The following is a 26,619-nucleotide window of genomic DNA, read 5'->3' as shown; positions in this document are numbered from 1 at the left end:
AAGTGACTAATGCAAAGGAAGGAGAGCAACATATATAACCTGAAGGAGAACTGATTAAGAAGATTCTGCAACAGGATCATTTACAAATGCAAGGTAAATGTGGACGGGAAATTTAAATAGTTTAGTTACTCTTGCGGCAGTTAGAGGGAGGCTTGTTGCAGAGGAACATCTGGTCTATACATCAGGAGAAGACACCACTTTTAGTTTCTATCTCTCCTGCTGTTATGGCTCTAGGCTCTCAAAGCAGGCTTCAACCCACTCTTTCAAGTCTTGCTAGTTTTGCAGAACAGATCTTAGGACAACTGAATTTCTCTTGTCTGGTCATATTTTGCTTCACTGATACACTGAAACTACAATTTGGCATTTGTACAATTATTGCTGGTTCATGCTGGCATCTGTCAGAGGCACACAGCATGGACTGCCACTTCAGTCACAGCTGCTGACCGCAGCCGCTGTTCTCAGTGGCAGCGACGATGGGAAGCAGGATTATTTTTAAAAGTGCAGCCATTAATTGATACGTTTTTTTCCCCAATCCTCTATGCCTGCAGCATGAATGAGGAGTCAAAGACAACATTCAGCTGACTCAAACAAATCTTGGAAAAAGTGTGTTCCTGCCACAGAAATTGGCAAAAGAGCAGCTGAAATATTCTGTGTCGAGAAGCGCGCCTGATGGAGGTAATCATACCCGAGAGTGATGCTTCCTTAAAGTCAGCCAAACTGCAGCAGCTCGCTGTCAGTCTTCTCTGCATGCTACGCCAGCAGTTACAGGGCTGTTCCACCTTACTGTCTCCTGTATCCTACGCTTAATCGTACTTTTTAATAAGAAAAGGCAGAGCACTGGGCAGTCAACTTTCTGTGTGCAATACAGCTCTTATCCTCAGACAATTGCGGTTTACACTTCTGTTCACAAAAAAAAAAAATATCCCTTTTAACACTCAGCCTAGCCACTTTGATATTTCCTAATGTCAGGATCCTGCACTCGATGTGTGACTCTCCTAAAAGATACTAAAAAATTTTCTCTATTATATGCATGTTTATTAAGAGTGCTCCTACTGATATTAATAAATGGTTATAGGAAGGAAATGAGGGTGAATACTGAGTCAATCCTCTCATGACATGTCTGTGTGCTTGTGGATGCATATACTCACAAAATCAGGGAAAAAATGGAAGGCATCTGATTATTTTTAAATAAATCAAAGTGATGACTTCACTGGCATAAATAGAGATTTTGTATAAAAATTCATGTTACTGAAATATTCATGCACAAGACACAGTTTCTTCAGGAGAACAGGTACAAAAAGGGTCTTTGGTGAGATATTTAACAAAGTTCTTAATTATGTTTCTGATCTCCAGCATATTGTAAGAGAGGGAGCTGCTGAAAGTCTCTGGGTAATGATAGAATTAGACACGAAAATGGACATGGTCGTGGTGGACACCTATAACAGATGGTCACACTAGGAAGACTGGGTAGCAAAGCTTGTGTAATTGCCCAGAAAACTTTTCAAAAAGGAATACATCAGGGCACAGAATGCTTCAATTTCTTAGCAGGCAAAATTCGTATTTACAGTATGTACTCTCTACTTTACTGGTGATTGGATGGGAAAACAGAAACCTATTTCACATAAAAGATCTGGACCTTTGAGCAGGCTTATTGTTTTTTTGCACTGTATCAATTCCTGCAGCAGCCAATAGAAAGGATCTTGGCCTATGTAATATCCTCAAACATAGTTCATATCACTGAACTAAATCTGCTTATGAGGGAGTCGTAACCATTAAAGGGAAGCTGATATTACAAGAAATTAACCCCAGTCTCAAAAAGAAAATCACTTAAAAAGTAAAAAAGCCAAGTAATAATTTAAAAAATTGAATTCATTTTCAACCAATTAGTATTTTGAAGTGTGAGCCGCAGCAGTGTCTGTCTGAATACAAATGGGAACGAAGGGTACTCCAGGCTAAGAGGAGACATTAACACTGACATAGAATTGGGGAGAAGTTACTGCAGAATTTATTCCATTATGCCATGGAGAGCATGAGCACCTGCTCAGAATTACAACGATTCCCCAAGAAAAAGACTGACAGTGAATTACCATTCCCAGGAGCTTCTACAATTTCCATGCTACTTAGCATTAGAGGCTCATACATCTATCACACCTCAACTTCAGCATCATCCAACCTATGCAGTATATGGTATATTACCAAAAGAACAGGGCAGGATTTAATTGCCACAAAGGCCATCAGTCCTGTCAGGATTCCTGAAAACCGATCTCTGCTTTGAAAACTGAACCTGCAGAATTTTCAGCAGAAAGGAGCATTTTAAGAGCGGAAATGTTACACTGAGATCTCACTGACCTATGTAACATCCTCCAGAACAAAACTCTGAACCAAACAGGCGCTTTTAAATAGACTAGTATAAATCATCTCAAGAAGGGTCACAGATAAGCTGTTCCATATACTAAGAGTTTCTAGAAATACTAACCTTCAGTATCAGCAGTTTGTGAAGAAATTTGTCCTCTGAGTGCCATGCCATATGTTTTATTCCGGCATTAACACTTTGTGAAAATAAAGCTGTCAGAATGTGAGCTACCACATGCAATATCATTCCCACAAGCCACACAGTAATTAAACGGAGGCTGACATTGCACTGTGCACAATTCTAGTGGTGTATAACAGCTATTAAGACTTAAAAAAAATGCTCGTTTAGAAAAAATGCCAGCTTGATTCTAGACAACACCTACACGTGGCTGAAGTCCCACTGAAAAACTCTGTCATGCACTTAAGGGTCAATCTGAAACACAGCTTAAAGGATGAGGAAAGTGTAGCAGTAGCTTTTAGGCCCTTCTTTTTAGAGCTCTCTGGAGCCTTCCCTACCCATTCAAAATATCCTAGTGGAAAAGGCATTTTGCATGGAATAAAAAGAGCTGCATGCTCAGAGCAGACTTGTAAGTCTACATTTTCTGACTCAAAAATTCTATCTTACGTTTCTGCTGTTGACAAACATAACTGTTAACTAAATGGAAGTTCATCCTATAGATGACTAACCTTTAGTCACTGGTGGATTCAGACAGTTCCTGAATGAAGTTGTAAATCTAGGTCATTTCTATAGATTTCCGCACAGCTGTTATCATGGCTTACAAGGACTATATACCTCTTTTGCATAGAAATATTCTCTAAGATCATTACACAGAATCACAGAATGTTAGGGGTTGGAAGGGACCTCTGTGGGTCATCTAGTCCAACCCCCCTGCCGAAGCAGGGTCACCTACAGCAGGCTGCAGAGGACCTTGTCCAGGTGGGTCTTGAATATCTCCAGAGAATGAGAATCCATGACCTCTCCGGGCAGCCTGTTCCAGTGCTCCATCACCCTCAGAGTGAAGAAGTTCTTTCTCATCTTCAGATGGAACTTCAGTTTGTGCCAATTGCCCCTTGTCCTGTCACTGGGCACACCACTGAAAAGAGTCTGGCCCCATTCTCCTGACACCCACCCTTAAGATATTTATAGACATTTATTAGGTCCCCTCTCAGCCTTCTCTTCTTCAGGCTAAACAAGCCCAGCTCCCTCAGCCTTTCCTTGTAGGAGAGATGCTCTAGTCCCCTCATCATCTTTGTAGCCCTTTTTCAAATGTTCACCGAGTTGTTTCAAGGCAGCTCAGCTCTATTCTTATCCTCCTACTTTTCAGCAAAGGAAGACAGAACATCCCTCAGGAAGAGGAATCAATATTCTGGTGACACTTAAACAACAAAGAAATCCCAGTTCCCTAGTGAGCAATTGCCAATTTAATTTTGCCATCTTCAGTAAGTCTGTCTTTTGAATGCTGTCAAGGTGCCAACATATTCATTATGGGCTCAACTTTCTTTTGTCACAAATACTTTGCTCAGGAAACATACACCTAGTCGCCTTGCCTGTGTCTGAGAGGAAAACAACATTCAATAAATCAAGGCCCTGCCTAGCAGTTTTAATCTCTAACCTTATCACAATGAGAGAACTAAACAATATTTAGAATTTTAACCAGTGTTTGAAAAAATGATCACTTACTTTGCATAAATAAAAACACTAAAATAAACCATAAGCACGTAATGTTATATATAGATACATGAAGAACATGTCAGTGTCCATGCGGGCAGACAGGTGATTCATAGCAAAAAAGCCTGACAAATCAAGTCATAGCCACACTTTATAAATCAGCCAAACTTACTTAGGATTTATTTGCCTTGCAGTAAAGTATGCAAGTCCATCTGTATTTTGCAAGGCACAAATGAAACATACAGAGTTGGTTCCTTCTGTCTTACCAGTACATGTCCATAGAAGTAAACATGGTAATTATTTAAGAAACAAACAAAATACCCTAGACAGGCTCATGAAACAACCCATGGGAAAGCACAAGGAACCACCACACTGATGCTGTCCAGGAAGCAGAACAGCGCTCACAGTAAATGTACACCTTCTCACCTCTACTGGCACCCCACAGACTGGAAGAGGAGTAGCCCCAAAACTGAGCCTTTGTTGTCATTAGGAAGGACTATGAATTACAGAACAACTGTCAAGACTTTGTGCGGGATGGTGAAAAGCTACAGAAGGCTCGTTTGCCTTGAGAAGGCTCGTTTTACTCCTGCACACATGTGTGAGTTGAGCCTGGAGACACTGAAAAGCAAACACTGCCTGCCTGGCAATTAACCGAAATCCTCTGCATCCAGGTAACTACAGCAGAAAGGCAGGTTTTGTTACCAAATACAGTCCTCACTGAGAAGCCACAGCAATTCTCTCCTCAAAGACAAGCAAAACATATCAAAGCATTCCAGAATAAAGCAGTAAGAGGTGAAATATTAAATAAAAATACAAAGCAAGCAGCATTCACTGATTCAGTAACGAAGGTGTGTGGCTCACTGCTACCCCTAGACAGTGAAAGCTCAAGACCTCCTGGCATGACTACATTTACAGAAGTTTTCAGGAACTTTGCTTATACATAATCACGTCTCCTGATAGCAGAGATACCCCTGAAATAGTACTTCATTCTATCAGCATGTTCTAATCATCAGCCTTTCCATAAAGCAACGAAAAAAACTCTTTTACTTTCCTCTTCTTTCATCTGTCTTCCAGGCTTTGCTCGCCTTTCCCCAGTCGTCTTTTGTTCCCTTCCTCCTCCTTGAAAAACTCACTCTCTTATCTCTAAATCTTCCACTTTAGGCTTACACTAATCCTGGTTTACTGATTTACATTCATAAATTCTTTCTCTTTGTCCCTCAATTTTTCCTCCTGCTCTGATGCCCTGGTTAATCCTTTCTTTATCCCATACTCTGGTGTCCCAGATGACAAATCCGTTATTTATCTGTTTGGTAAGCTTAATCTTCAGAGGTACCCAGAATTCCTACTTTCAACACCTTTCCCCATCTCATACCTCTACCTTTACATGCTCACAATTCCTACCCCCATATCTATCTTCTTTACCTCTTCAGAGAGACATTTCATAGTGCCTGGTTTTCTGATCTGAGAGTACTGCAGCTACTGTGAGCAGAGAACAGAGGATATTCTGAAGACCCAAAGGGCTGTGGGAAGCAAACTTGTACAATCATGCTGTTACACACAGCCCCTGATGGCTGCATTTAGGTGGGGCAAAAGCAGCAATAAAGAAAACAGGCAGGGAGACAATGGGGTGGGGTATGATTTGAAGAAGCCACAAATTGCTTTCCCGGTATAAAAAGGATGTAGTGGCCAGTGGCAGCATATGTTATGCAGCTAGCAGATAATAATCAGGGCTATAATTGCTCAAAGATTTCAGAAGAACCACCAGGCAGTAAATTGTGGATGCTCCTGACTTAGTTTTGACATGTGAAATGCAAACAACATTAGCATTACTAGATAAAAAGGGGAATGTTTCACTCACTTTCACTATAGTCTCATATTCCATTTCTACTTCTGTTTTTCCTCTACTTCTTGTTCTTCTATGCTCTTTAAAACAAAACCAAGGATCATTTCAATTTGATGTGATTAACAATTACTCTAAGCTGAAATTACATAATTCTGTGCATTACAGTAAAATAACATCTCTTTAAACTATGCGCTTAATGAAAAACAAAAGATTACTTCATGCTTCTGTGTGCTGGCTCATTAATATTTGACTAGGTACATGTTAGTCAGAGAAACCAGTCTATTTATCACAACCTGTCACTCCATACTAACAGAGAACAATGTTTCAACTGTGTTATGTGGGAGATCCGGGTTTACTTGAAGTTGCAGCTCATGCACATCACAAGAAGTGTGTCACTTTTTTCTGGGAAGGGGAAAAAAGCATCTCTCTGAAGGCAAAAAACGAGCATCAGCCATGCTACCTGAAGTATGTGCTTGAAGAAATACCTCTGGCCATTGCAGCAGGAAGGCCTCAGACTGCAATCATGACCAATCCCATGAACTCAGCGCCATTTGGATGGAAAACCGTCAAGGACATCATCACGTGCTTCCAAGAGCGGTGCTGCTCTTTCACCAGACAGCCTACTCCCTTTGAGTCAGTCTTGCACGAGTGCCAGGGTGAGCTATGGGACGTGCTGTTGCTGGAGATGTTACTACTGTTCACTCACCCTCATCCTGCGTTGGTGTTTATCTCTGGAGCTGAAACTTCTGTTTGACAGTTCAAAAGAGTGGCAGGATTTTCAGATTGTCCCATCAGCCTAGAAGACCCTGACGTGCTGTAGGCAGCTAGACGCTACTCTGAGCTGACTCACTGGGATAGCTGTGGCTCATCACGCACCACTCCGGGCACCCCTGAAATTAAACTCTCTTTATTGAAGAGGTCTAAGGTCTGGATCAGAGAAGTCCTGAAGGTAATCCAGCAGCAACCAAAAAGATTCAAGGTTTTTCGCTTGTGCAGCTACTAGGAGATGGCTAGAAAATTACAGCCAGGAACTGAAAAAAAGGTGACTTTTTGGCTCTTGCTAAGTGCAGTCTTTAAACAATGTTGCCATGCCATTTTCAAGTGGCTGCAGTATGTTTCATTCTCTGTCGAGTTAAATCATTGTGGTAACTGTCTTGTTTTCCTCTAAAATAAGTGTTATTGCAGTATTCAGCGATATGCTGCTTCATACGGATAGTGATTACATGAGTATATTGCTGAACTTCGTTCTGTTTGTAGAAGTTAAATCACAGCTCTTTTATGATACATTTGGTGCCACTAAAATCATGACACTTTCCACATCATATACTTTATACTCTATCATGTATTCAAGACAGTATTGTATTGACATTGTCCAGGAGCCAGAGTTGTAATGGCATCCAATGTAATATGGTGTTACTAGGTGAGAGTCAGCCCTGGAATAATTGCATGCAAATTCACTGAGGTAAACTGTATTTTGTCTTAGCTGTCAGGCTGGTTACAAATGAAATTGAAACTTTTAAAAACAAATAGAAACAGACAATAGCACAAAATAAAGTTTCTCCTTTAATATTTAAAGATTAAATAGCTTAATAACTGAAGTAGTACTTTTAAAATTTGTTACAAAACACTTCCTCTCAAAGCATTTTCTTAAACTGAATACAATTATTGAGTCACTCCCTTGGTAATGGGTGAAGGAGCAGAACAATACGTTTGAGCACTGTGTCCTCATTTTACTTTCATGCAGATTCATAAATGCCTTCTAATTGAGTCACAATGGCAGGCAAAAAACACAATTAGCTAACAACGTGGCTGGATTTCATTGAAATCCTGTGTAAGGGAACTTATGCCACCTTCTCATATTGTGTTGCAACAAATGAATGAAAGCATTTTAAAAATTTTCTCCTTGAACTCTTTCTCACCTTGGTAGCATTGGGCTGTAAAATTACTGCATTAACACTGACACAAATGGTGTTATAAGATACATGTTGGGTATAAGATGGTCAGGAAATGGGTGCCAGTGATTGTGGTAGCTTGCACCATTTTGACATGCAAAATGAATCTAAAATTTTAGCTGAGGAAGCAGAAGGTGACTGTGGCAGAAAAAACATAGAAGCAAGAAGGTGAAATGTAAAGTGCAAAAAGAAAACTACTTTGTTTTGCACAGTTCCTTATCACTTCTCCTGATGCACTTCATTTTTCCATCCCTTTCATCTATATACTTCACTGGTTTTGTGTTCCCACTGACACACAAATCAGATAAAGTGCCTTACTTAAAATCGGCTTTTTTTACAAAATTACATAGACGTTTGCAGCACACAAACATTTTGGTACTGTGGATGTTGGTCTAGTTACTTCAGTGAGACTTTTAACTACTGTAGGCAGGTTAAGGTTTGATTAGAAATTTCTTTAAAGCCAGTCTTTGAAAACACTACTAAGCATCCTCTTGCTAAATTCCTTAGTTTGTGCAGCATTATTACTTTTCCTTACTTTTGGCACCATTTTTAGCCAGCGTCTCTGTTAAAATACACATCTTGGTTTGTGAAGATGTGTGTCTACTTTGCATGCAGGTGACTGCGGGTACATATCGGGCACTGCTCACACGCCAGGATGTGGCTGTGCAAAGTAAGCACGCATTTGCAAATGTGCAGATTTTACCTACCTGGAGGATGAACATCGGGCTCAAAATAAATAAACATTTCAAAAAAAGGAACATCCAAAAATGATACCAAAAACATCTGCTTCATCAAACTGAGGATTTTCCCTTTGATTAGTTATCAAAACACAGTCCACTGAAAGTAACAGAGATATCTGGATAGCATGAATTCCACAGTGATAGATTATAAGGTTACAGGATAGAACTACTTAGTTGTAAGTAGGGTACACACCACTTGACACCTACAGTGTTTACAGAACTTTTAACAATATAGTCTGTGCACTTGCACCATTAGGATACTCCCGATCCAAATGACGCTAGTGTAGCAGACGTATATTATATATTAGGCGCACATATTTACCACAGGGGTGCTCACTAGTTTTGGAGCTCCAGTCATTGTCTTGCAGCGTAAGAAAGAGAAAGTCAGAGAGAAACACAGGGATTAAAACAGACACTGAATTTCAAGCTCTTTTCTATTCTGATGGTCATGACTGTAGTTGTCATAATTAGCTGTTCTTTAAAATCCCCAAGGAACTTCTCGATTCTAGTGAGAGAAGTATCTTTCTGTATGCACCGACATCGTGTTAAGCAGCCTTTCGTGAAATCTCTAATACGTAGAAAATACAATACAGATAATACATACACTTTCCAAATCATAACTAAGCAGCCAAATATCTATTGCTTTTATTAGCCCTGCGACAACATTTTAGAGAAGACACACAAGAGAACTAGACTGTAGAAGAACACTAATGACAGGGGGAAATGTTAAAACACTATCTACTATCAAAGTCAATGTCTACCTAATGCTGGTTTCCCAGCAGTTTTCTGGAGACACCAGACATCAGAAAGTCCAGAATTCAATCCAGTGCAAGTTTAAGCTTTTAAAATATTGAAGTAGAATATATTCTGGTTTATCTGATGATCCTAGATGTGTCCTCACTTGTGCAAAGGGCCACAAAAGAGGTTGCATTTTATATTTCTGGTTTCTAAGCTGTGGTGAAAAGCTGTGTTGTGTTCTCGTTTATTGTGACATTACTATAAAGAGCTTCTACCACAATTTGTCCAGATTTATATTCTTACCAGCACATAGAACTGTGGCACAGAATCATGTCATTCACCACAACAAATTGTGCTGACCTAATACCTCCAACCAAATGTTGTTAATATGACTATTCTTTACAATTACCTTTTATGAACCTTTAAAAACACAATAAAGAAAAGTTTATTGTATCAGGGAAAAGAAAAGAGAATACTGCTTATCGACAAGGGCTGCCTTACAGCACATCATGTAGTCCTCTTAATAATTCACACCTCTCAGTTATTCAGCAACTTTGCATGTGTTGCCATTGGCTCTGCCTTTGCATACGCTTACGGTGTTTTCCAAGATCACAGCAGCACAAAATCACCATGTTAAAGGAAGAAGAAAATATTTTAAAAAGCAGTTTGAGAGGAAATGTTAAAGTTTTAAGCAATAGTGCAACCCAAGTGACTTAAGATTTTTAGAAATAAAACATTCATGCCTAGCTCCTTCTCCTGTTTCGGCACTATATTGCTCTCATTAAGGGTTCAGTTAGCTAAAGGAGACCTCTTCACTGGTGGCAACTGGGGGGACATATTTCTGTTGAAACTCTGGCCAGTTGACTAAGAAGCAAGCAGTGTTCGCTGGCTACTAAACTGGGGGAAAAAAACAGGCTATGTGGAAAACAGCATATACTGTCCATTATTTAATCAACGGACCAAGCAAAAGTTTCTTGGTCTTTATGGAAAAACATCTGGCCTAAATTACTAAGCCATGACTTCTTTTCAAAATTTGTTTCCAGCTGTTTTGTGTGTTGTAGAGTTCATCTTCAAAATGGTGTGCCATATGTGTTTTACATAAGAGTGTTCTTTATATAGGTATCTACAAACAAAAGATTGAATTGCAAAACCATGTAAAAAAGGAAAAGATAGAGGGCACGCTTTCCCATGGGTGTAATCTACAGCAAGGTTGCACAAACAGACACTTAGGACAAAATCTAGCTCATGGCAACACAGAAACAATACAAAAAACTTTTAAGGTAGCAACTTGTATTCATATTTTGGAAGCTGTGAAATCTTGTTATATTCTCATCATCCTTGGATCAGAAAAGATCCTCCACACCCCTATCACAAAGACAATGCACATGTTGTTTTGCTTATTAATTGATCCGGGACTGACTGTGAAGAAGATAGATGGAGGAAAAATGCAAGAGGCAGAGAATGGTCCTGGCTTTGATATCACCCAGTGAAACAGTAAAACCAATTCAGATGAATTCTACTGCGTGCCCGTGAAAATCCCTGGTTTAACAGCAATGTGAGTGAAACTCACCACTATGCAATTTCACCGTTAAGTTACACATACACAATCGAACTGCAGCAAGAATAGTGTGTGTGTGCGCATTCCTGTTTCTCATCCTGGGCAAGAGAAGTACATTTCCATTCCTGCTTCTTATTGATTACTTTAGTTAAAACTTTTCTAAAAAATGAACTACTGTTATACAACACCAGAAGACGAAGTCATAATACATATTTTTCAGCTCCCCCCCGAACACAACTCCTAAACTTCAATACAAGGTCCAGGCAAAGTATCACTGAAATTCTGTAGGTACAAAACATTTTATCTGTCCCCTTTACTATATGTGGAATAACATTTATTAGCTTGCAAGCTAGCAAAAGATCAAGAGAATAGAATTTCCTTCTCCGACACATTTTTCCATTAATATAATGAACATTAGATACAAAAAGTCCAATCTGGGACTCTTTTATCCAGGGTCCATGTTCCTCTGGTCAAGCATGAATAGTTAATGCACTGCTGTAATGAGGCTGACAAGATTCTGTGACTGTCTCAGTGGATGACTTGAACTGAGTCTCAAAGACTTACCCCTTTAGGACACGGGCTTGCTCCACTGAAGTCAGTCTGAATTTTGCTATTGATACCAGTCAGAGTGCATTAAAAGTTCACTTCCCACTCCATGGGTGTATTTGGCAAATTGCCTTAGTCTGAGAGGTAGTCAGGCAACCCCTGTGAATCAACAACTCATCACAAAGAAGTCAAAATTACTTTTAAAAATGGAAAGAATGCTAAGGGAGTCAGTATTGCTATAGCTAATCCAGAACAGCAGGCTGGCGAGGGATTATTTTAGGGTTCATCAGCCGTTATGAAAGAATGCATTCCGATCTGGTCAATTAAAAGGAATGAGAGAATCAAAGAGACTTAGACTACCATTGGGAGTGGGCTAAACAAAGAAAGAAAATACAGAAGTATGTCGTATTTTTTACTAGGCAGAATGACTTTTTGTTATTATTCAGTAAGCAGTAAAATAACTGATGCCATTTCTTTCACTGGCCATGATGACAAGGCCACCAAGAGCTTCAGGAACTACTAACTTCTTTCTTACAAGATAATGAAGCCTTTTTAGCTGTCCTATAATGATCCCATTGTTGGAAAGCTGGATGCTTGTCGGAGACTTCTCTACAGAAAACAATCAGTGTTCAGAAAACCTGCTGCATCATAGGAGAGTACGAAGTTGTCAAAGACTTTATGCAAGAATCTATCTTACTGAGGATACTTTTCCTCCTGTAAAGATTTAGTCTGTCTAGATCACACATTCAAACATTCCTTTGACACAGATTAAGTATCCCAATATTTCATGCTAAGCAATACTGAATTCTCATTCATCCTTTAAAACTCAAGTATTGCAAAGATACATATATCTACATGCACATGTGTAAGAACGTAACAAGGACTGAGAAGGACCTCTGCTTTCTGAGGTGAACCATAAAACTAAGAGAAATCAGCTTAGCTCCATCATAAAAATAGCATTCTGTCCACACAATGCATAATTTTAAAATAAGGTATATAGTACCCAAAACTGGAACTACTTGTCTGATGCCTAGTTAAGCATCAGCTAACCTAGTTAAGTTATTTCTGTAAGAACACAGCCTGCAGCAGTATTCTGCGATGGCTCAGTCTTCCCTCTGTCCTTATAGTAAACAGGTCAAAGAGAGTAAAGCCCAAAAGCTTTTCAGTGAAACATACTCATTGTCCCAGTTTAGCAAGTGTACCATGTTATTTGATTGTTTTAAAGTGTAAAGTTTAACATGTGGATTTTGTAAGTAAATTATCTTCAGAGGATGTAAAGGACCAAGTCTTCTGATCTTGATGGCGAGACAGAAATCACTTTTCCATAAATTATACTCAAATTTGGAAGACTGTAAATTAAAGAAAATTATTCTTGTATTCCAAAATGTCATTCTAAATCACACCAGTACATATTCAAAGCAACACCAATAACATCTCTGAAATGATTATGAGCAAATGCCAGTGAAATTGAGATAAGCATCAGCCAAGTGGACGTCTCATTGATTCAATGGCTCATATAAATGAAACAGTTCAGTCGTCTTATCTGGCAAACTGATTTCCTTTGCAACTTTCCATAAGTCATTTCCCATCTGCAAAATTGTATGAAATGTAAGTTATTAGTTCAAATTTTAATACTATTAGAATCTGACAGCAATAGCATAGTCTTGTCTTAAAGAGCTAACATGAGAGCGTAGGCAATTTTAGGTCCTTCTCTGTGTTAAATATAGCAGATTGCACAGCTTTCCCTGCAGTAAAAGGAGATTAATTTCCTAAGTATGCTGAAAATCCAAATCCTTTTCCTAATGAAGTGTCAGGTAAAATGATCTTTTACACAAACACCACCATCAAGAAAACGCCATCTCCCAAAATTTCATTATACATTAAATGATTGTGAAATAAGCAAACAAAAATTTTGTTTTTTTTGACAAATTGTTATTAGTTCCATTTATTTTGTAAGATGCAATACATATGCCAATTAGTTCTTCAGATGATTACATGGGGGAAGTCCCTTCTGTCCCAATGCTCCATACTCTATGATAAGCTCATTTGTTTGTGTCTATGAACAGATTTTCAGCTTCATTCTTTTCTGAAACCAAAGTTAGCCTCGGACAGATAATGTAGCTACTGCTGATAAACTCAAGATGACTTCATATCAATTTGCTCAATGGAAAATCCTGCTTATTTTGAACTAATTTAGTACAGCAGTAGCTGTTTAAGATCAATTCACAGCAGACTATTTCCTATTTATTGCTAATTAAAATCACGGATTTCCTGTTCCAAATGGCATATAACCCTGAAAAATTAGCTACAAACCCAGTGTGTTATTGACTCAGCTGGTGGACTATGTCTAGAATTACCATCTAATTCTGAGGTTCATAAAAACAACCACTCTAAGTAATGGCAAAATGGCAAATGTGAGGTCAGGTGATGAGGTAAAAATAGGAGACAGTCAGATTTATCTTCTCAAAATTATGAAGTGCAGAATGGCCTAACTGTGTTTTTTATCTTCAGCCTGAGGAACCAAGAGCACAGTAGGCTGGAACTCTTTCTTGGCATGTTCAATTTGAGGACCACCCAGCCTTTCTGTCTCAATTCCAGCCCTTTCCAGCCTTGAAGAGAATAATACTCTAGCGGTGTGCCAAGGGGCTATCTGCAGGTGGCATCTGGGTTTGACGTTACCCACCCACACTTCTGTTGTCACGTCTATACAAAAACATTTTCAACTGATTGTGCTGGGTAGATACAGCCAAATTCTTTGAATTCTGGAACGCAGTTAAGTCAGGAAAGTACACAAGCATGGGAACAGCTAAGAAAAATGGATATATTGGAGCGGCCCTGAATTAAGGAAGATTCCACCCAATGCTTTCAGTACATTGCTCCTGAGCATTCATGTTCCTGAGATTTGAGCCTGTATCTGAACTGTGGAGTTACCAGGAAAGCAGTACCCACTGGACTTCATCATGATACCGAACAAGGATAAGGAGAAGGGCAGTGCAATCCCTGTCTTTTTTCACTAAACCTCATAAACTGAAAGAAGATGCAATTACAGGAAGAGTCTGCGTTACTTCTGCTTACTAGGGAATCAACTTTTTTTTTACTTCTGCAAAAATCTTTGCCTCATTCCCACTGTAAAAGGCTAAAATCTGCTTAGGCTTACCTTAGGGCGATCTAATCAATCACAGCAGCCTGAACTGCATTTCCACCAAAAAGTCTGAATTTAGGCTGCTATGCCAAAAGTGCCATACAAAGGTAAAAACCCTTTAGGAAGCAACCCTGCAGACTTCAGAACAGGCATGTCTTCAGAGCTTTGGCAAACCAGGTGCCAACAAATGTTTCTTTATTTGCACCAAGTCCAGCAAAGCCTTGGTGAGATAGACACACATCTCTTCTAAAGCTTTTATTCTGTGTGCTCAGATAAGCTAGCTGCCTGAGCATTGTACACGTCAGTAATTTTACAAACTCCAACCAGTAAATGTTATGAAAAGTAACATTAGCAAATGTCAGTCTGGAAGATTCCTAATTCTCAAAAGCTACAGTGATGCTTATCTCAGAGCAGTAAGATTCAGAAGCAATTATGAGACACCAGACCAAAACTGTACCAATTGTGGGCCAGCCGGTAAAACTCTCAAACCGTAAATAAGTGGAAGAACTCCTTATTCACCAGGCTAAATAGACTGTGAGGACTGATGCTAGGCTGCTACTATGTCTTAAAATGGTGCATTGAGTCTTGCAAGATTTAAAAGGCAAATAAAAAAATCTCAATGCTTTATAAAGCCAGGCCTAAAAATTTACTTCAAAAGAAATTCGATTTTAAAAGTGTCCAACTTTGTTACCAGCATTTTCTTTGACACCCCAAAAATACTTATTCAAACTGCTATCCCAGTCTGTGTCTTACAAGTTCTTTAGTTGCTGGATTTTTTTTTAGAACAGTGCTTAGAGATATTAATCACACTGCAAAAAATATAATAGGTGTATAATTAATCTAATAACCATGCTGAATGTATATTCACTAGGTTTAGTAAGAAAGAAGTAGTTCAAGTTGACTTTCATAACACAAGTGTTTAGTTCCTGCTCCAATATTTATGTAATTCATTTAGTTGAAAACGGTGTTCAGGAAGCAACTAGGGCAGGGACTGTCTTTTTGTGAGAGGCCCATGCAGAACCAAGCATTTTAGGGTCTCTGTTCCTGCACTGTGCTATTGCAAATTCATAAACACTATCATTTCTTGAAAAGATGGAATCTTACTACATCTGCAAAAATATATGGAGGCTAAAGTACTCTTGTCATATTTCACATTTACTCAGGGTCCAGATTTTTTTCAGAAGGAGGGCCTCAGTTCAAATTCATGGATAAATTAAACTGGTGTAGCTAAAGCAGATAGTATTCCTAGCAATCCTCATTTTCTCTCCTGAAGTTGATGCCATTCTTGCAGGCATGGCTGAGTAAATTCTGTATTTGCTTGCTAGTTGCTGTAGCTTAAATTAATTAAATGCATTAAGGTAATCTGCTGCCAACTGGAATTTACATTAACAGACAGGACCACGAATAAGGAAGAAAGTTTGGGGCTACTTATCTCACTCTGTCAACTGCAGGGAAGGGTAGGGCAGAAAGCTAAGGTCCGTGTCAGATGCAGCTCTTTCAACATACAGTTCTCGAACCGATCAAAGAACAAGAACCTATACATTGCCTGTGAAGGCTGATCAAACAGCAACTTTTTTGGTTTCCTTCAAACTCATTTGAGTAGTTCCACATGCCCAGCAAGTCAATAAAACCAGCAGTGCTGATACTCTTATGAAGGGAATTGTGAAGTGACAGTGGGCAGTTAATTCCCCCTGGGCCACATCTGAGTTCTGTCAGGAGAAGGGCTGCAACTCTGAAGCTGTTTAAATGACAACTTTCCCAGGGCTTTGTGGAGGTGTCTCGGCTGGGGTCAGTCAGTTTTGAGGCTGCTCAACAGCACTAACCACTGATGACATTCAGAAGCAATGGGAAGTGATATGAATGCAAGCAAATATTTGCAATAGCACTCAGCTTATGTGCATTTCTTATTAAAATAATGCAACCAAATTAATAACAATAAAATGAATATAAATATCAATGCATGTGTTGATATTTAGATGATGAAATGTACAGTTTCTGTTCTTTGAAAGCTTGAAACAGTCCTTCATTTATCTTTATCTTGTTTTCTGACATATTTATTTACTGTATGTCAGAGGAGAAACCTAATTTCTAAGGACATTTTCCAATCAACTTTCTTAATTAAAAGAAAAAGTTAGACTCATTTGGCTTGTAAATTGTATTATTTAAAACCACAAAATACTAAGATTCTGGTAAACAGTACTATCAGAAATGATCCAAAAACATTATTATCAGAAACGATCCCAACTGTCAATCTCTAGGTGTTACAGAAGTTGTCTGGCATTCTGAATATCTGCTCATTATTGCCTGATTTGTAGACAATTTCATTTGCCTCAAAGGTCTCTAACATTGTTAAGGAATTATTGTCCTCTTTGGTTTCTGTTAGACAGTGCTATATGCAAGTGCTTACATGGAAGTATGCACTGAAAACTATTGGCTTTAATGAGTTTTATGTTTAAGTCCTGCTCTGAATATAAATCTGTAACAGGTGCCTGCAGAGATCCAACTTCATGAATTTGTGCTAGAATCCAGTAATATCTTATGAAATGTCTGCTGCTGCACTGATTCAAACATCTGCCATTCAGACTGAGTTCTTCACAAATCAGTGTAAAAATTCACAGTTTCAGGAGGGACCATGATTTCATCTCAGATCCAGTGAAATCCTTAATGAAGTTAGCATTTAAGTCTTTCAAGTTGTAACTTTGAAATTAAACCAGACTCATAAATAGGACCCTAGAGATTACATCGCTGTGTCTGACTTGGTGATCAGCTAGAAACAGTCATCCAACTGAATAGTTCACAAGTACCGGAGAAAGAATTAAATCCAATAAAGTGAAAAAAAGATGACTGCAAACCACTCAAAAGCACTAAAATTACTTATTTCCCTAGCGCATTTATACCAAGTGAATAACCACACTCTTTGTGGATGCAAGGATATTTCACATCTAAAACCAACTTGTGCTGTCCGCTGATCACAAATCTAGATATACCCAAGGCAGCCTGTAGTCATAGGTCAATCTATAATACTTATGTAAAACAAAAAAGAAAATAAGCTTAAAGCCAAAATCAGACGTTATACTTTTCACGTATCCATCATGGACATACGCTGTGAGTTATCGCAAACTTTCTCTGAGACACAGTAATTTAGGTGAACGTACTTTACAGTTTCAGTACTAAACGACATTTTTTCCCATGTATTGAAAAAGTGACCTTCAGGGACAATAATAACCTTAGATTATGAGAATGTGTATTTTATTTCAACATTTGCCATTTCTCCTTTCGCAATGCCAATTGACTTTTAGCAAGAAACAACGTCAACCTCAAACATATGCAGGTGAGTAAACGGAAAGCAACACAACTTCTTACACCCTCACGTAAATGTTGGCCTGAAACATTCGTTATTGTGGGCGGGTATAAACATACGGCTAACTCCTACTCACATTCTGACTGTCATACAACAGCTTCACACAGCTTTTAAGCAGCAGTTTTCTTTGCCTTAGTACTACAGGAACAGAAATAAATGTGGTTTGATACGCTCACTGTGCAAGAAGAGAGTTTCTATGTGCCCATAAAATGCTTTCAGAAATAATAACAATAATGTCAAAAAAGCTGGAAACTCCAATAGGACCCAGCTGTAACTAGAGAAACCAAATAACTCCAAATTTTTAAGACAATTAGTTCACAGTATGTGAACACACATTTTAAATTAGCGTGTTTGCACGCAGACAACAGCATTGTGTTCTCATTTTGTAGTGGAATTTTTAACCACATGAGTCATAATGTGGGGAAGGCAGGCTGAGGAACCTGATGGCTTCCACGTTTCACAGTGTTCCCTTTGTTTAAGAAGAAAAATGCTTCATCTGTTCAGGACAATGTAAGAGCGAACTTCTTTACTGTAGGTTTAACATATGTTAAACCCATTTTGTAGATAGCATGAACCTGGAAATCCATAAATCTGCCTTTCCTCTTTTTTTGTTTTCCATACAAGGGAAACTCTGACTTCATTGTTAATGCAGTCAACTAGGAAAACTTGAGTAGACCACAAAACTGCTTCACAGGATTAGTGGTTTCAAAACAGGACTGGGAATCATCAGAACTGGATTCTAACTTTGTCGTGCAGACTTCTCACTCTGAAAGATGCTTAAGCCAAAGACTTTGAACATTGACACCTAAAGTAAGGTAGCAAAACTAGTTAACTATGCACTCCAGCAAAGCCTTTAATACACAAAAAATGCTGTACTGTTCTGAGTTGGAAGCAACACAGGGAAGTTCTATTATACATTGTTTTCCTTTTGGAATTTTCTATTCATTTTAGGTTTCAGACCCACATATTGAAAACTCACAGCCAAATTTGTCTTGATAGTGACATTTCAACTGAGCTACAAATATTTTCTGTTTGCTGGGTTAAGCTTCAGAGATTTTTAAAAACTGAGTGCTTCAAAAGCTAAGTTTCCTCAAAAACACATCCTTGGGTAATATCTGGAATCTCTCTTTTTATTAGCAATTGACTATAATGAACCATTTTCACTTTTATTTGGTGTTTTCCGCCTCATTTATACCTACCATGAATTTCAGTGAATTCTCAGTCATTCATACTCAGAAATGTAAGTATACATGTAATAATTAAAGTAATCCCTGATTTGAAACTAAACATAGTGACCGCTGACAAACAGCAGACTACCAGGGGTGGCCGTAATATTTCCCAGAATCAAGAAGCCCTACTTTCAGATTTCCCTTCGCGTGTTCTTGTGATTGCAGGTAACCCTCCTGTAGTCTCTGCTCAGTGGACCAATCCTGTTACCAAGGTCACCTTCGCAGAGTTATATTTGCATCCAGCTGACGTTGATTCATGTTACCAGATGGCTAAGGACAAAGCACAATCGCTCAACATGTGTGACCTACTTACCCGCCTAACAATCTGCTGTTTAATACTTTGGAAATGCATGGAGACTTTGATTAAAATTTTAATTTTGTTTCATAGTTAGCCCACATGTGGCAAGTACATTTTGCAAACCAGATACATCTGTTCCAACAGGGCAGTAGCATGATGCCTCCAACTTCTTTCTAAAATGGGGCACATGAATGCATAAGTGTCATTTCCTTATTTCCTCAAGGCACTCTGAAAAATAATTACAAGTTATTGGTTTACATATGGACAACTAACGAAGAGCCAAACACTCTCACACCGGTACCACAGAAGCAAATAATGACGACAGTAATATGTCAGCTCTAAAAAAGAAGAATGAAGACATGATACACACAAAATTCATGTAGAGTTTCTAATCAAATATATGGAGAGTCATGGGGAGACTCTCCTTCTGTGCTCAAAGTCTCATATATATTTACAGGATAAGTCGAATAATATAATTTGTGCCTTAACTACAATGTGAAGATATGTAAGAATACTAGAGATGACATTTGGTCATTGTAGGCCAGATTCCCGAAATTGCTCAGGGCTTTAGGAACTTAATAATTACCAGACTGAATCAGACCCAAGGTTGACCAAGAACCGCACTCTGCCTCTGCCCCAGACTAGTACCAGATGCTGTAGAAAGGTAAAAGAGAGTTCTAGAGTACAAGTAGCTAAAAGAATTTCCACCTTCGGGTACGCCTTCCTGGTCCTGATCTCTAGTAGTTAAGATTTATCTCCTTGCAAAGCACAGATCAACAAGAATTTCAGCTCTGAAAATATGCCATTTCTGAATCGGTCTCCAATCCCATTTTGAAGGTACTTAGCTCTGACAGATTTTCAAGGGCTCAGCACCCATAAAATGAAGCCAAACTGTTAAGAGTTTTGAGCATTCAGCACCTCCTGCTGCGAAAGTTCACAGCCAGACCCTCGGGAGAGTTTAGTGTGGTGTATGAAGCTCAGCACGTGTGACTCAGTAACTCTTCTAAATGAAAACAGAATGCTTTATAAAATGTAAATCCTCCAGACTATGAGAAAGGGAATCAGAAACCAAAAAGCCTGCAGAAAAACAAGTCTAATTTTACATTACAGATTAAGGAGGTGATAGATGCAAGCTGGAAATCGTCCCATCGCTTATCAATGTTATATATTCAGGGGGAAATGAGAAGGGAAAGCCAAAAGCAGGGAGAAGCAGTTGTACCATCTTAATGCAGACAGTGCTAATACGGTGACTATAGATAAGAGCATAAATGAAAATAATTGGCAGGACATAGACTAAATTAAAACTTTATGAGTGAACTGAATACTTTATGATTGAATAAAGATGTGAAGAGTCAGATTAAGGATCTATCATTACCTTATCTGTCATTCTCCAGTACTCTTGGTGAATACTACCTAAAAGTAGACACCAAATTAGGCTGAAGTGTACCAAATTCATAAGGGACCACTCCCTGACAAAGTTCCTCTCCAACTTGCAGCTCTTGTGAGCCTAATTTTGTCTAGCACCACAGGTTTTTTTCCCCATAGCTCTGCAAGGTTATTTCACCAGTAGAATCACAGGAGGGTGCATGTAGAAACACTTTGACCTTGCTGTGCACCTGATGTTTGCCACAAAGCCAGACATGGTGTTATTTTTACCAAAAAGTTCCCTGCCCCTCTAAGAAAGATGCCTAGAGAGGACATTCCAGCTGTGGATGAGAGACATCAGAAATATCTTAGAAAGCAAAACAAAAAAAATACAGCTATGAGTTTGTACCTATTATTTTCTCTACATCTATGCATTATAGAAAAGATTTACCCAGAAAAATGCCGTATCTTTAAGTTCTGTTACTTTGCCATAAACCAAGTTTTGAGAGACAAAATAATGCACACATACAGAATCCAAAAGAAGTAGTAGAAAATTAGCATTTATGTAATTATTGAGGAAAGCACAACTGTTCTGGAAAAAATACCAAGCACATTCTTCATGTGTAAATTGGAACTTTTACTATCCATGGAACAACAACTTGTTTTAACTTCTTACGTATTTGCAGGAATTATACTATAATTATTATGATTACTCTATCACACAAAACACAAGTATCTTTGTCCTGAGCAGTGCATCAGCCTCAGACTTTGGTTAAGAGCCAACCCTCAAGGCACAGGTCTAGATCCTGTCACTATGTCCATCTGGTGGACTTGATTCCACAGCTTCTGTTCTGTTCTGTGTAAACCTTTTTACACAGAAGGTCTTCAATTAGAGACACCAAATGCATAGCAGAAACCCTGTTTTAGCCAGTGACCCCATTACAAATTTAAGGTTGCATATTGCCCTCTACCCACAGCAAAGCTCCCATAGCTTTCAGAGTCAGAGATCTGCCCAAAGAACCAGGAGATGACCCGACCTTCATTCAACAACAGTGCTATTTACAAGCACACGTTATTATTTTTCTAGTTGCTGGACACCAAACATGATAATGTTGCGTGGATAACATTTTACTGCATCTGATTAAAACTTCCAATGTCTCGTGTCCATCAGGGCTGTGCAGTGGAATAACAAACACAGTCTAGTCCTGAAAGCTCAGACTAAGTGAATCGAGATAGGTCTCTCTGGGCTGCTTGGCAGAAAGCATCCTCCTCCTCTGCTGGCTCTGATTATTTTTCGATTTAAAAGTGTGTGGAGGGGGCAAAGTGTCTGTTTAATTTGCTGTTGTGTGGGAAAGAGGCAAAGGTGATGGGACACTATGCTGTGCTTGGAAACTGTTCTTGGTACAGTCTGCAGTTTTCAAGGAAGATCCCACAAAAACCAGACATAATTGAAGAAAGGCTCCTTAAATGAAAACAAAGGAAACAGAGATTCTTCATGAGAATTTACATCCCCTGGTCCTGCTTTTGCTGTCAAGCCCACTGATTCTTTTTGTCCTTGGTTCAACTTAAAAATTAATTACCTTTCATAGAAAATACAAGTTGTTATAGTTATGTTAAAAATACTTTGAAGAAAAAGGGTTTCTTTTGGCAAGTCTGTCTTCAAGAGAATAGATAAATTTAGTAAAAATCATACTTGCTTGCTCTTTAGATCCTTCAAACAGTAGTTTGCAATTGCTTCACGTGCATTGTAGCTTAATGTTTACATATGGGCTATGCCAACACATTTACAGGGAACAACAGCAGTGTCTGGAAGCAGCCAAGTGCAGTAGGACAGGTTTTGAGGGGTTCTGCCACCTGTTGACAAGACACGGCAGTAAGGGACTCGTGGACGTATGTGGAGATGTTGCAGGTGCCCAGTAGCATGAAAAAGTAAGCTTGCAACATATGAAGAAATTATGAGTAAAGCTCAAATACTCCCTCACTCCAATTATCACTAGTGCACAAAACATCTGTCGGTGTGGTGCCTTGGTTTAGAGAACACAGAAGAGAAAGATAACTCTGTCCGTTATGTTTCCCCAGCAGATACACCTTCCTTATGTTCTTTTCAAATTCTGCATCTATGGAATATTTAAATTTTAATCAAAGAGAAAACAAAGAAAGTAGGTTAGATAAAAATATATTGAATTTAAGGAGTGGAATAATTATTTCAAAATGTTTCAGTTTTGTCCCAGTGATTTGTAGGAAATAATGGCAAAACTAAAGCAGCAGACTTGAATTCTTTCTAATGATCTTTAGCAAAGCTATAGGAGACTGTTGGCTGTAGACCTGATGCAGACAAAATCTTTTAGTCTTACAAGCCTACTTGAATTTAGGATTCAAAACTGGAGTTCTGATTGTCTGTCTGTGCTATGTTCTGCTATGTTTGGGTTGAGAATAAAGACAGCAATGATAATTTGAGGTTACTTGATGGGCATTAGATATTATATTTTAATCACACTCTCAGAGGCACAGAGTATGTTAGAAAATATCATTAGTTTTACCACTCAGCTGTGGTTTGAGACAATCACTAAGCAATCAAAAAGGGAGAAACATCTTAAATAGTATGGAACTGGAGTAAACTAGGAGTAGCAATGCAATTGAACGGTTTTGTTTGGGTTAGTGCTCTGTTTTGTTTTTTTAGAAGTGTTAGATGGATCATATTCAGGATAGCTCTTTATTGAAGGAACAGAGAACACACCATAAATTAGAAAGTATAAATATTTAAAGTTTTGTTTAAAGTACACAACCAATCTATTACGGCTCAACTCCTTTTTCTAGGCAATGGCTACAATAGATGTCCTTAAAAGTGATCACTTAATATAATACTGGCCAAAGACCAAGAGAAACTCCGTTTCCATAATGGTGTACTGGAGAATTCTTTACTTTGAAGTGCCACATGCAATGTCTAGGAGCAAAAAAATTTATGGTATCCAAAACCTTTGCTTGGGCATACACTTCATGGCATCACTCTGTTAATCATACTGGAGCTAAACAGAGCTGTTCACCAATTAACTCAAATGATCAACTGCTTCAAAGCTGTCAAGCTTGATACCAGCTCTTTTCAGAACTGTACTCTTGACCACAAGTTTAGATGTGCTTTTAGGTTTATAATGAAGAGCAAGCTAAAAGAAAAAAAAAAGTGTTCAAAGTCCCATAGTCAAGCAGCAGGAATTTCATACAGTTCCCAATTTGGAAATCGCTGAGAGTAGAACATGAACACAACAAAAACCAGTCCCGGAAGCGCATGCTTGGAGAAAAGTATAGTTCAGTGAGCCTGCAAAAAACCTCCAAAAACTACAGGATAGTAAAGGATGAAGGCAAGTGAGGAATATCAGCACAGACTGGAAAGCACTGAGTTTTTTCCTCTCTCTGAAATCATTATAGAATGAATTTCAGAATTAAAAAGCATGGCCTGTCTATCAGGTATTTTCACCTATGGTAGATTTTTAAGTCATAAGCACTACTTTAAGGTTCCTCTCATTTTGTCTCTCCACTGTCTGTGAAGCTCTTCCCTGGGACTTAAAAGCACTGTGTTTCTGTAGAAGTGTGAGTACCAGGCAGGTTTCACCTTGATCACCAAGCTTTAAAACATTTCCCTCCCCTCTCATGCCTTGTTATTTACTGTCAGCTATGATCTGGGGTGATGTATCATCTCTGTGAAACTCTACTCAGGGAAGCAGTTAACACTCATCTTTGTAAACAAAGGAGAATGACCTTAATTTTTGCCCTCGCGCAGCCAGTGAGCAGAGCACGGAAAGCAGCTGCGCCGGGCCCCAGTGCTGCCCCATGTACCACCACGGCTCCGCATGGCTCCACACTGAGCATCTCACTGTCAGCTGTTCCCAGGGATGGCCTTATTCTGCTTGGGAAGTGAAACTCTCATCGCTTTCTGAAGACTGTGACCAAGTTTCTAGAAAATGTGCCGTTTTACACTTTCATGCCTCAGCATTTCTCTTTGCTTTGTCAGTAAAGCAATACCGCCTAATTCTCCATGGATGAGCAGCAATGGCAATTGAAATTTTTCTGAGTAAAAGCTTCTTCAACCAGTTTTAGAGGCTAAGCAGACACTGAGCAACAGAAATTCTACTGTTGTTCTTACTGCACTAAAAGTCAAATCAGGAAAGCCAAACTTGGATGTATACCTAGTTCTAAGTTGTTCACACAAGCAAAAAGACAGATGAAATATGACATGTCTTTCTTCTTGACAATAAAACCTACTCTTTCTTACTTGAATAGTCGCTCTTCAAATTTCTTTGATTCAAAATCTTAGTAATTTTTGAAAGGTAATGAGATATCTGAATGATCAAAACACTTGGCTGCTTCATGCTAAAGGTACGCAACAGAAATGCCTGTCAGTAAAACCCACATGTGAACAGATACAACATACACCTGTAGCACAAGCCTCTGGCTGTGTGTCAGGATACATATCAATGTATTGATGAACCTTTCATGCAAGTGGAAGAATTCTTCTCATAATAAGTCTTAAAAAAGAAAATAATGTCAGCTGATGGTATGCAATGTAAAATTCACTTCTTGTTTTTTTAGACCAGCTTTTACTAGAATGTCAGATTTCACTCTTTGACATGATTGACTTTAATTAAGCTCATGATTAAGGTCTGAATTTCTCTTTTAAAATTTTACTTTGTCTGAACAACAGTCCCAAATTAATAAAATGCAAGTGTAAAACATTGAACTTCTACCATTTTCTCTTTTTTCTGTTATTAAATACGGTGTATATAAACATAAAACGAGGACTTCTAACAGAATGGTACTAATTATAAATCCTTTTGATTTGAAGGCATGCAATGAAAGTCATAAATCTTATTTAAACTTTAACCTAAGATTCTGAGTACGCTTGGGGTCATTTAAGCTCTTTGGAACAGTATAAAACACTCAGAGCACATAGGCACTGCTTTGTATTGCCAGGCAACAAAACAGCTAAATAAGTCTCCCAAATTTCATCATCTTCTTGCATCTCTAAACATTCCCTTCCACAACATCCCCTGTGAACTGTCCATACCCCTGTTCTCTCATACATTTCCTACTGTTTTCTTCCTTCTATTCTTGATGTTTCATTTTCCCTGGAAGCTGAAGAATACATTCTAATAGAACTAATCTATTTTTTAAAATTTTTGCCTTCCTTCATTTCTTATACATGATTAAAACCTTAGGCCGCCTGAGTAAAGATGCTGTTGTTTCATTTTCTTGCTGTCCATCCGTTCTGAAAGAAATGAAATTCCCTGAGGACATGCATTGTGCCTCACTCAGAGACCGAGGTAGGTATAGATGGCCATTTAGAAAGGGGATGGCTGGGACCAGAGACTTTAGTACATTTACATTTAGTACATGACTTTAGTGGTGTTTATGTAAAAGTTTGAAAGTACTGCAACATAGTGTTATCAAATTCATTTAGAGATGAATAAATAGCTAACATAAATAACTTTTTTTTTGTTTTAAAGAGCCATTAAAAAATCTTCTTTAAAAGATAATCTAAAACCCAAGAAACGTTCTTCTAAAAACATTCATTTCGCAGACAAAAATTTGGTGCAGTTATTTTGAGGACATCCCATATTCATTTTCATGTACATCATGGAAGTTTCATGCCTGTCAGAAGAGTTAAGCTCTATTCATCTGTTGCTTAAGAAATGCAATGCCTGTCTTCTTAATTAGAGAGGTTTTTAGCTGGTTCTGCTGACACCATTTAAAACCCACACATTCAATATAATTTTTAACCAAAATGTATGACATGGGTCCTATTGGAATCTCTATGAGTTTTACGCTAATCTT

At 38.5% G+C, this 26,619-nt stretch overlaps 1 protein-coding gene across 5 annotated transcripts in view; it reads right to left on the bottom strand.

Moving 5' to 3' along the window:
* The window catches only part of PLCB1 (phospholipase C beta 1), a 425,067-nt gene that overhangs the window by 17,884 nt on the left and 380,564 nt on the right, over positions 1-26,619 (bottom strand). For 2 of the 5 annotated variants that reach the window (XM_075413470.1, XM_075413469.1), the window contains exon 32: positions 5,880-5,944. The exons of the other annotated variants lie outside the window; for them this stretch is intronic. In XM_075413470.1, coding sequence (XP_075269585.1) covers positions 5,906-5,944 — 39 coding nt within the window. In that variant the 3' untranslated portion in view covers positions 5,880-5,905. The remainder of the gene's footprint in view (positions 1-5,879; positions 5,945-26,619) is intronic. 5 annotated transcript variants of the gene reach the window in all.

The sequence above is a fragment of the Opisthocomus hoazin genome, chromosome 2 (assembly GCF_030867145.1).
Source record: "Opisthocomus hoazin isolate bOpiHoa1 chromosome 2, bOpiHoa1.hap1, whole genome shotgun sequence".
NCBI classification, from domain to species: Eukaryota; Metazoa; Chordata; class Aves; order Opisthocomiformes; family Opisthocomidae; genus Opisthocomus; species Opisthocomus hoazin.
Note: the sequence above shows the minus strand (reverse complement) of the source record. Positions and strands in the feature narration are given on the sequence as shown.